Genomic DNA, 12,119 nt, shown 5'->3' on the forward strand with positions numbered 1-12,119 from the left:
TATTAGCAGCAGAAAAAAGCTCCGGAAGAGGGTGAAGGTCCGAGTGTTTGTTAATTGTGTTTGTGTCGCGACATCGTGCCCTCGCGCTCAAAGGTTTTTTGCCTTTGGTGAATCGTCTGAGAGCAGCGAGATTCATTAAGATGATGACTGTGTCAGCAAACGCAAAATAAAGGATTTAATGACATTTAGCAAAACAATCATGCTGCATCACACGGAACCTTGACCTTTCCCTCCTCCCTCCTCACCCTCAGCTTTCTCCCCTCCTCAACCCCCCCAGCACCACCCACGCCCCTCCTCTGCGCACACACACACACTCACACACACACACACACACACACACACACACGCACACGCACACCCAACCCCACTGCTCCCCCTCCATTCCTCCGGGCAGCGTGGCGATTGGCATTATTAAAAATTGATTGGCGCAGAACGTTTAGCAGAGTGGAGAGGTGGAGAGGGAAGGTTTGACATGCAGCAGTGAAATGAAAGGAGGGCCTCGGCCGACACACTGGGGGAGGGTGCGTGCCTGTGTGTGTATGTTTATGTGTGCGTGTGTGTGTGTGTGTGTGTGTGTGTATGTGCGTGCGTGCGTGCGTGTGTACATGCATGTGTGCGTGCGTGCGTGCCCTAGTCTGTACAACCTTGCGTGGGAAGTGAGAGAGAAAATTATGTGAGAACATTTTGTCGTTGAGTTTGAAGTCACACAAGATACTGTGTGTGTGTGTGTGTGTGTGTGTGTGTGTGTGTGTGTCCACAGTATATCTCATGCACATAAACCACATCATGAATCATGATAGCATCCAGAAGCAGCCTCAGCGATGATACACAGTCGCGGGAGCTCTGCTGACCCAGAGTTACCTCTCCACCATCCCTCCATCCGTCGTTCCCTCCGTCCCTCTGCCTATCCTCCTTTCCAACCCTTCTCTCTCCTTTCATCTCAGATCAAATAATATTTCCAGCCCATGTTCCCAACCAGCGATCCCCCCAATGGCTATAAGTGCTACTGCTCTGGAGATTTTCAATACACTTTACCCGCAATTTGGCTGAGTGAATCTGAAAAAGTTATTTTAGAGGGGGAGGAGGAGGGTAAAAGCATGTGACATTAGGAGTACTTGATGCTAACTGGTTTCTCCGTCTCTTGTTTTCTTCTCTTTCCTTCTTTTTTCCCCCGATTATTTGTCCTCTCTTTGCCCCTCTTCCTGTCTCCGTCACAGATGAATAGACCAATCCAGGTGAAGCCAGCAGACAGCGAGAGCCGAGGAGGTACTGTATGACCTTTCTTCCTCCTTTACTTTCCTTCTACTTTCCTTTCTGCATTCTAGCCCTACAGACTTGCTGCCCTATACATGTCAGCCGCACCATTATCTGTCCCATCAGACGATGCCCTGTACCTCAACATAAACTGGCAGCTTGGCCAGACTCTCCAGTATCCACAACATGTTATGTTATGTTATGTCTGGTGAAAACAGGTCACCATTTCTTTAATAACTGCAAAAAAGCAAGTCCTATTTGACTAGAGACGTAAAGTTCCTATCAACTTAATGAATTTAAAAGACTGATGTGTGTGAGTAAAAATGTTGTAGCCTGTCCACTGTAGTATTTCTTGTGTGTGTGTGTGCGCGTGTGTGTGTGTGTGTGTGTGTGTGTGTGTGTGTGTGTGTGTGTGTGTGTGTGTGTGTGTGTGTGTGTGTGTGTGTGTGTGTGTGTGTGTGTGTGTGTGTGTGTGTGTGTGTGTGTGTGTGTGTGTGTGTGTGTGTGTGTGTGTGTGTGTGTGTGTGTGTGTGTGTGTGTGTGTGTTTGTGTGTGTGTGTGTGTGTGTGTGTGTGTGTGTGTGTGTGGTGCCGTATTGACAACTAAGACAGCGTAAAGCTGATTTTCAACGTCTAGACATGTAGTGACCCGCTCCTGACACCAATCAATGGACTGTACAAGAGAAGATTGATGTACTTTAACCGTTTTTGGCTGGAGTCTTTCGAACTTTGCAGTTGTTAATATAATTGGCACCGGAGTGATTCTTCAACCGCAAGATGGGTGGAAAGAGTGGGGGTAAAAAAAAAAAAAAATGTAAAAAGGAGAAGAAGAAGATATCGAGCATGCAAGGAGTTGTAGGTTGATAAGCAGGGAGAAGCATATGGGGCCTGAAAGAGAGGTGTTAGCCTGTAAAGGGGGGAGAAAAAACCTTTAAAGGAAAAGGAAGGGAGATAGTGCGACATCCTCTTCTATTTAGTTTGGAGGTGCAGTGAGTATGATTGATGGAGTGGGATGGAGCAGAGGCGAGCACCGAGCTTGACGAAGCAAAGTGAGGGCAATGCAGGACGTCCGTACCTCGGTCTGGTATTTGGGTCTGTCTTTCTCTGCGTGTAAATTCCCCGAGGCCCACTTCCATCCCTCAAGTCTATTCCTTCATCCCAAAGCCACATGGCCACGGTGTTTCATTTATAAATTCTAATCAGTGAAAGAAGAACTCAAATCCTTTACTTGTGTTACACAGTAACAAAAGAAGTCCTACATTCAAGTCCTTCTTAACGCATCAGGTTATCCTTGAAAAATCTTGATATACTGGCACATCAGTGCAAGTTGCATTTAATTGTTGCAACTGAGTTGGGACCACTTTTTAAATCCTACATATGAAGCTAGGTAGTTTGGTCCAATGGCTCTCAGACTAAGGACTGAGCCCCTTCTGTGGGTCAGGAAGTGGCCAGACAGATGATGAATGACTCTGAGAAAGAATTCAAAACAAAGTTATATGTAAAACTTTTTTGTGTTGTATTTTTTCTCCCTCTGTTTTGTAAAATAAATTATAACTCGACATATTTGGGCCTTGAGCCGCTTTTTTAAATTAAACCATCTGAGAGTAAACAGTTTTAATGGGAAAATCATTCTTGTGTGGAACAGCTACCAGCTCGTAGCATCTGAAACATGGCATGGGGGCCCCGGCGACACACGGCTTTTTTTGTAAGGGAACTCCAGAGCAAAAAGATTGAGAGCCACCGGTTTAATCTGTAGAAAAACAATGTAGTTGAGTCGCTTTTTTAAATACAAAATGTTAATCTGAAAAGTGACCGATGACATCTGTGCGTGTGCAGTGGAGTAAAAAGTACAACGTTCCCTCAAGTGTGGAACAGCATAACGCGGAAAGTACTCAAGTGCAAGTTTTAGTACAGTTCAAGTACAATACTTGGGCAAATATGCAGTGGTTACTTTACACCTCTGTGTAATTGATAATGTTACGATGAAATGACTACCACTGTTATTACAGTAGAGGGGAATCAGCGAGAGTCGTTGTCATGTGCTGTCTCTGTGTGAGAGGAAGCTTCACATCGTTGTTGAGTCTCTGGTGTATATTGATCTGCTGTGTGTGTGTGTGTGTGTGTGTGTGTGTGTGTGTGTGTGTGTGTGTGTGTGTGTGTGTGTGTGCCTGCGTGCGCGCGTGCGCCTGCATGCGCACGTGCGTGCGTGCATGTGTGTGTGTTAGTGTGTGTGTGTGCGTGTGTGCGTGTGCGTGTGTGCGTGTGTTTTTTGTCCCAAAGAACGATGTCATGTTTATTGCGGTCTTCCCTGGGGAACTGTAGACTTTGGCCACCAAAGACATGTGCCATGGTTGGACAAACAGACAGAGATTTGTGTGCGCGCATGTGTGCGTCCTCCTGCCCAATCGTGATGTGTGCTCCAGTCTCGTAAACACCTCCACACACACACACACTCACACACCACCACCACCCCCGATGCAAGGCCAGAGCGCAGATTAGTCTTGTTGACTCTGCAAGGACACCCTGTCAGGCACAGGCAGTGAGGAGCGGACCCTAAGTATGCATGCATGCACACACATATTTACCCGCACCTATACACATGTTAAGTCGCAGGGTGCATTCAAAGGCAATTGCACTGAGGCTCATTAATTTCCCAACGTATACATCCATTTCCACACAGCTAAGAATCTATGTAACGTAAAAAGCAGATGGCCCTGCGCACTCACACATCTGCTGCAGTTGTGCACTAGCACACTTTCACCATCTGCCTCACCAATCCCCTCAAACACTTACTCAGTGACTCAATCACGCCGTCATGCGCACACACTAATGAACTAATGCTCGACCTCAAGTCTGCCTATATAATATTTAAGCCCAAACATATAGGGGTTCGTATCTGAAGATGTAATTTCATCGAATTTCTTTTGACAGCATCAATGTCAGCTGTGCTGTGCTTCTTTCAGAAAGAGACTTGATCATGTATTCTGAAATGTTCATTTCAAGAGGAGAACAGCAGTTGCTTAGTGCAAAGGGATGGTTGCTATGTGTTCAAAAAAATTAGAAATAGACCAAAATTTGTATTACATTGGTGACATGTGACTTGACAATATGAGCCATGAAAGTACCTTTGTGTTATATGTTTTGCCTAATGCAAAGAAAAGTGAGCGTTTCATTTCGAAAGTGGTTTATTCGTGTTGGTTTTAGTTGTCTGCTGTAATAACTGACTCATGCACATTACTTTTTAATTATTTTGACCTCATTTATTTGCTCCGCGGGTAAACCTGCTGTCACATTATTGTGCAACAGGGACCAGCATCCCGCCTGTGATGCACGTTTAATAGTAATCACAACGACAAATGTGTTGCTCCGTCTGAACGCAGCCCCCCGGCAAGACTTTGCTTACAGTTCAATTAAATTTTAATGATGTCTCGACCTGAGGACAGGCTCATCACCACATCTGTCATGTCTAATACCTGTGACGGGCACAATTACTGAACTATAGGTAGTGTCCTATTAGTGTGACAAGTCAAACCCATGGATTGTCATCGTTAGTTTCTGTCATGTCATTTCAATTCAAGTCTGTTGAAAGAGTTACCAAGGAGACTGTGCTCAAAACTCTCTGCATATAATGTATTAACATCTATGTAAACACGTTACAATAGAGAAATGTAAGATGAGACTCAAGACTACTTGACATTAACCTTTAATATATATTAACATTATATACTGTATCTTTACATTGTTCTCCTCTTGGACATGTGTGGAGAGGTTATAGTTGTAGTATTATGACTAGGGATGGGACGATACCACTTTCTGGTGTCCGATCCGTTACCGATCCTGCAACCTTTCATATCTGCACACACCGATCCGATACTAATCTGATACAATCTTTTCCCCACTCGTAAAATAAAATATTAATGATGCATTGTTCAGGATGCACTTTGCTTAACCGAGCCATCTAAAACCTCATACTCAATTTCTAACAGATCCTTAGGAAGAATTTTTTTATGGTCAGCACCATTCAAACAAGCAAAAAACTAATTGAACTGTAAACTGTTAATTAAATAATAAGAAATTAACATAAAAATATGATGCCAGAATGTCGTTCAAGGCTTAGTAGATACGTAAATAGGTATTTATTTGGTATGTTTACTGTAATGTATCGGATCTGATTTTAATTCTTATTTCGTCCGATATCCGATCCAGTCATTTTGGCCAATCTTGCCCCGATACCGATATGGAATATTGGAACATCCCTAATTATGACAGTTGTGAAAACTGTCTGGAAGGTTTTTCACATATACAGATGAGATCGGCAGATAAGGGGGTAAATGCAAAGTCTATAATTGTTTACAAAGACTGTAAAAAAAAATTCCTGGAATTACTGAATAACCACAATATCCACTCACTGTAACAGTAGAGTATCTTCCAGGCGTGTCTGTCTCTAAAGTGCGGAGCTCTACAGCTATAAGCCATGGCAGGTCGGTAGTTCTTTGATTGCAGGTGAAATATTAGCTGACAGAGTTTTTTGTCACAGAGGGATATGGTTATGAACGCGCATTTGCCGGTTGACTGCTGAATATGATGTGAGTGAACATTGTGTCATTGCCATTAGGCAAACTTTGCCACGCTGTATCATGAGCATCTGTGACAGGAACGCCTGCCCAGGGCACAGTGCCAACTACCTTCCCCGAGGATAGCGACTGCACAAAAGAGCCGTTCAGTTTCCTTAATCGCGAACTAATCTTCAATTCAAATTTGCAATGGAAACATAGAAAAACAGGTGGATACATTTTTTTTTCGAATAAATGAATTACAAACCTGATTTACAAAACATGCAGCTCTGTTGCAAGTACAGCTTTTAACACACAAGTGACTCTATATAAAGTTGTATCGCAGATGCTGTTCAAGCAGGTACCACTGAACATGAAACGATGACCACTGCACCATTAGTGCCATTAATATTTGATGCTAAAGTTAACACATTTAAAATACTACAGGTTATATGTAATATGAAGGCCAGTATCTGTCAATGTTCTCATTGTATTATTGATTTTTTAAATGGAGCTGATGGCCCGTGATTATAAAAGCTATGTTAAAAATACTTTTCCTTAAAGCTGCGCTCCACAAAGCTTCGCAGTGTCTTCCAAGTATTTGTTGTGGTGCAGTCTTCTCTGATAAACCGACTGCACTCTTCAGTACGTGGAGAAAGTTATCGACTAATAGTTGCAGAAAATAATGGAGTATGCAGCAGCAACAGAGGCAGCTGTTTTTTCTCCAGGAAATAACATGTAAGTGCTGCGTTAATGAAGTGCAAAGGTGTTTTTGAAGCGTGAATGAATGGGTGAATAACGTGCACTATACGTATTATCACAAAACCTCCCCCTGACGGTTTCTGCACACGGCTGTTTCAGTGAACACGGCGTGTCTTCGTGTAGTATATCAAAAGGCATCACTTTATCCTCTGATCGTGACCTATTCCTCTTCCTTTTAGAAGACAGAAAGCTCTTTGTGGGCATGCTCAACAAGCAACAGTCAGAAGATGACGTGCGGCGCCTCTTCGAGTCCTTCGGCTGCATCGAGGAATGCACCATCCTCCGGGGTCCCGACGGAAACAGCAAAGGTGAGTTCATGACTTTGAGCCTTTGGCCGACGTTTTCACCGGCTACCGCACACAAATGACTTGGCCGTCCAAAGATGGTGACTTTTGCAAACTTTTCCTTAAACACTCCAATGTTGACTGATGTCAAAGCTGGCTTTTTCTTTTCTCCTTTCTTTTTTTCTTTCAAATAAGCGCCTACGTAAGAATACTGTCCGGTCTGTATAAATTTCAACAGTAAAGCGCCATCAGAAAGCTTCACCCACGGGGATGAAAGAGATGAACCCCATTAGCCTTATGAGTCAACAAGCGTCTGATAAGAGAGAAGAAGGAGAAAAAAAATGTCAGCCTCCTTATTAACCATCAGGCTTAATGTCATGCCAGAAAAAGAAAATGTCCTTTGGAAAAAAAATTGTCAGCGTGCTGCACAAGTTCACTGCACGAAGTTCATCAGAGGGCTTAGCAGCCAATCAATGGGGCCCGATGATAACTAAGCCTAATGATTACAGTGGGCTTGATCATTCTGATTCCTCCGTGAAGCTCCATTAACAAGGCCTCATCAGCCAGCTTACTCGGCTAAGTGGGCTTTAGCTCAATAATTACTGGGAACTTGATCATTCAAATTCATCAACGGGGCCTTGTCAATAGCAAGCGACACCGGGATGCCGTGGCATTCTGTTAAGCCCCATCAGAGGAAACCCAAAGTTGCTAATGGTGTCAGAGAGGCATGTTTAGACCCACTTACCGTGCGTCGATCGACGCTGGTACAAACCTACCTCAGCAGAAGAGGGCTTTGTTTACCAAATGTTTGTTGTGGCAGTGCTGCGGGGAATGCATCCCCGGTGAGGGAGAAGAAATTTTTACTCTTCGTTGTTGTTACTGGCAGTGTTTTTGCAGTGATTCACATACTTATCAGGAAACTTTTCTCTCCTGTCTCTTCTTTACGCTCACTAATTTGCTTCTCTCTCTCTCTCTCTCTCTCTCTCTCTCTCCAGGTTGCGCTTTTGTAAAATACTCCTCTCACGCTGAAGCTCAGGCAGCCATCAGTGCACTACACGGCAGCCAGACAATGCCTGTGAGTACGCCATAACTGTGTGTGAGCCGGTAGATTTATGTGAGGCGAGGTGACTCACGCGGCGAGATGAGTCACGTAGCGCTTAATTACCTTCTTAGCGGAAAGTTATACTTTATTAATCCCGGCGAAGACATTTGTCCCTTATATATGACCCATCCTAACTATTTCATCACCCAGTACAGCGCCGAGCCCATTGCCCTGGCGGGACGTATAGGTGGGGGATGTGTGCAAAGGGCAGATACGGGCGTATGTCCCGTGTCTCTCAGTGCACGCTAACACTGCCTGGTGTGTGTGTGCGCGCGTGTGGGTTGCACAGGGTGCCTCATCCAGTCTGGTGGTGAAGTTCGCCGACACGGACAAGGAGCGCACCATCCGCCGCATGCAGCAGATGGCTGGTCAGATGGGCATCTTCAACCCCATGGCCCTGCAGTTTGGAGCCTACGGAGCCTACGCGCAGGCAAGACGCCTCTTTTTTTCTCTGTCTACAGTAACTCATTCAACGAACCACAGAGATTAAATGGAAGGGTGAAGTCTAGAATCTGGAATAATTAAAAAATGTCGTTGTTAATACTGTTTTCAGAAGAAAAAAATAACACATTTCATAAGATTGAATGACTGGTTAAAAGTCTCTGTTTCCTGTTGTGTACTTCACGTTCCCATTTATTTCCCCACTCCTTAACCCGGCGACATCTAAATCTCTCTCCTCTTCTCTTCCATTATTCTCCAGCCTCCTTACAATCCCCTCTCTTCCACCGTGCAGGTGCAGCAGCAGGCAGCCTTGATGGCATCTGTAGGCCAAGGAGGCTACCTCAGTCCAATGGCGGCCTTTGCTGCTGCACAGATGCAGCACATGGCGACCATCAATGGCCTCCCAGGGGCACCGCTGACCCCCACGTCAGGTAAAACTCGTGGGAGGGCAAAGGTTACGGGGGGCCGTGCTGTATTCTTATTTCTGTGAGCCTTGGAAATGGCACCCATTCCACCGCAGACACATGCTGTGGATCATCAACTATTTTATCAAGCGTGTAACGTACATCTGTAGAATGCATGTTCATACCTCCGATGCAGTCGTTAGCTTCGGTTCATTTTGATATCATACAAAGATTCTTTTAATGCTGAACCTCTGCGTTGGCTGCCTATAGCACTGCGAGCACAAGAGAGAAACGTTATGATTTTTAACCTGGTTATGCACAAAGGGATGTAATATGTTCAAATGAACTGGAACGCAGCGCACACACACAGCCCTAATCCTAGCTGTGCTGTGGAATTGCCATTATTCCATTCAGTCGCTGGGCCCCCGCTGCCTCACGGAGAGCCACACTAATGTTATTGGAAGGTAGCTGCGACGTCTTAGTTTAATCCACCATTTTCTTTTTTCTTTGGTGTTGAGGAGAGATTTCGTCTCAAATGGTGTCATGGTTATCTGTTCGGCACAGCTCACCAGTGTTCTTCGTTTAAGGCTGGCAAAGAGAACAACAACAACAGCCTTGCTGACTGAGGTCCAGTTCATGAATCACCCTATGCAGCACACGGACTTAAGACTGAAAATTATGAATTTGAGCAGATAATTGCAAATCATATATTTTGTGACAGAGCTATATGTATTAAGTGTATCTGACAGCGCATATTGTGCATTTTTTTCCGTCAACATATACTGCACCAACGGAACATAATGTGCAGCTGCGTCCGACAATAATCCCCGAAGAAAAGCTTCCTTTTTTTTTACTCAGCAAAATTGTAATATGTTAAGACTAAAAAACAGTGTGCTGCAGTGGAAGAAAATACAGTAACAGGCAATAAAGAGCAGTGCATTTAAATGGGCATTTAAAAAAAAGAATCTATACTGTAAGTGTAGTTTGTAGATGTGTTGAACGGGTGCAAATGAACGTAATGCGTTGTGGCATAGCCTCCAATCATCTGACACTAATACATAATTGGTACCCAATTGATACCATCAACACTGTACTCACTATTCACATACAGTACGTCTAAGATTCGCATCTAATAGCTGTTGTGTCACAGTAAAGGCCCCACTGGGACAAGAAATCACCCCTGACATTTAGTGTCTTCACCGGCCCACTGAACCGGCCCCACTGACATTTCCAGGAGTTACTAGAGAGCCAGTCAAAGTAAAACTTCTCCACAATGTCATGGAAGAAAGACAAAAAGAATCAGTGGAATGCTTCTGTTTCTCTTCGTCTTTACCCGTCTGTCCCGTGGCTGCAGGTGGCAGTACTCCTCCAGGCATCAGCGCCCCCACAGTGACCAGCATCCCCTCCCCCATTAGTGTAAATGGTTTCACTGGCATGCCGCCCCCCCAGGCAAACGGGCAGCCGCCCGCAGAGGCCGTCTTCACCAACGGGATACACCATTACCCTGGTAAGTCTGATAAATTCAGGGAATTCTCAGAAATATGGAGTAATATATTTAAAAACGATAGTGCACTAAGCATAATAAATACTGTACGCTGTTTGTCATGCAAAACCACGATTCCGTGAAGCTTGAACACTCATTGTAAGAGGAACGTGTGCATGCTGCAGGCGTGAAGCATGTTCAGGAGGCCGAGGCCAGGCGAACGTAGCCCACAGTCAATGAGCATGTCGAGGAGACGAGCGTTTGGCAAAAGTGCTTGTCGGCTGCGGGAGCCTAAGTATGCGCTTGTGTCATGAGCCGTGGCTGGTACCTCATTGGTTCTGTTTGTGAAGAGGAGGAAGAAAAAAAATCTGTACTTCTTTTTTTTTTTTCTTACACTCTTGTCTCCCCAGTGTTGCAGGAGGTGGTTTTTAGGGAGGACTCGGAGAAAAACGGCTTGGGCGTGGCTCCGCGAAGTTGTTTTGGGGTTCAGGGTGGCTGCTTCCTCTCCTCTCTCTCTGAAGGTAGCGCTCCCCCCCCCCCCCCCCTCCCCCCTCCCCCTATCCCCCCAATCTCTCATTCCGCTTATCTATGGGGCTCAAATAAGATTTCCGGCTCGTAAAATAATGTTAAGAAACAATTTCCAAGTCTGTGGTTCTGTCTGGGTAAACTTGCACAACAAATTGAGGTTCGCGAATGTATGGAAAAGATTTGTGGTTTGTGGAGAAATGAAAAGAGTTCAAACTGAAAGCAGAAAACGGTGGCGGGTAACTACGGCACCACATTGCAGTCAGACGTGCACATTGCACATTTACACCGATCAGCCACAACGTCACAACCACTGACAGGTGAAGTGGACAACCTCGATCATCTCGTCATAATGCAACGTTTTCCTGGAAAACCAAACGCCAAGTAGACCTCCCCCAACCCTTCCACGGCACACCCCGCCAAGAGCAGCCTCACCCAGCAGGACAATGGGCCGCCACACTGCAAAAAACGAGAAGCGCGACAAAAAGCCCAAGGCTTTGGCTCGCCCTCCAAACTCCCCACATCCCAATCCGATCAAACATGTAGGATACGCCGGGAGAACCCAGATCCGTGGGGGGCCCTCAGACACAAAACCGACAGGAACCAAAGGATCCACTGCCAATGTCCCAACACCACAGGACACCCCCCAAAGGACCCGCTTCCATTTCCCAACCGGTCACAGTCGTTTTGGCAGCGCGAGGGGGACACACACAGTTTTAGGCAGGTGATCGGAGTTAATTAGAAATTCTGGCCCTGATTCTACATCTCCGTTCTACACGACTGCGAGTGATGAATTCCACACACATTTTTCTGCTTTTATTCTGCAGACTGATGTTCACTTTCATACTGTACTGTCAGGTTAACATTCAAACTTAAACACTAATTGGTCTGAAATTGTACCCTAAGCCCTAATACACACATTATTTATTTATCTGTATTCTTATTACTATTACTATTGTTATTTTTATCATTATTATTCTCTCTCTCACACACACACACACACACATGCACACTCGTATATGAGTCTGTTATTCCCACGAGAAAAACTTTTACAACCAACTCGGTAGGCTGTCGGATTTTAAATAGCATAAAATATGCTGATTGGATGAATAACCTATGTGACGTGTTATCGTGTTCACGAGCGCACACGGCGGCAGAACAATGTGTAGTGTTTTTACCGAACATGTGACACTGACAGCTTCTATTTACATTATTCACAAGCTATTAGCAAGTTAGACAGGCAAGACAATAAAACACAGGGCTCATGTTTATGTCTTACGCAAAATAATAGGGAGGAAAATGATTTTAAGTA

At 44.9% G+C, this 12,119-nt stretch overlaps 1 protein-coding gene across 3 annotated transcripts in view; it reads left to right on the forward strand.

Moving 5' to 3' along the window:
• The window catches only part of celf4 (CUGBP, Elav-like family member 4), an 86,116-nt gene that overhangs the window by 60,293 nt on the left and 13,704 nt on the right, over positions 1–12,119 (forward strand). For all 3 annotated transcript variants that reach the window (XM_035632548.2, XM_035632554.2, XM_035632549.2), the window contains exons 3-9: positions 1,218–1,266; positions 6,748–6,876; positions 7,848–7,927; positions 8,244–8,384; positions 8,655–8,826; positions 10,154–10,306; positions 10,693–10,803. In XM_035632548.2, the coding sequence (XP_035488441.1) occupies positions 1,218–1,266; positions 6,748–6,876; positions 7,848–7,927; positions 8,244–8,384; positions 8,655–8,826; positions 10,154–10,306; positions 10,693–10,803 (835 nt within the window). The remainder of the gene's footprint in view (positions 1–1,217; positions 1,267–6,747; positions 6,877–7,847; positions 7,928–8,243; positions 8,385–8,654; positions 8,827–10,153; positions 10,307–10,692; positions 10,804–12,119) is intronic.

This window comes from Scophthalmus maximus, chromosome 6 (genome assembly GCF_022379125.1).
Source record: "Scophthalmus maximus strain ysfricsl-2021 chromosome 6, ASM2237912v1, whole genome shotgun sequence".
Lineage (NCBI taxonomy): Eukaryota > Metazoa > Chordata > Actinopteri > Pleuronectiformes > Scophthalmidae > Scophthalmus > Scophthalmus maximus.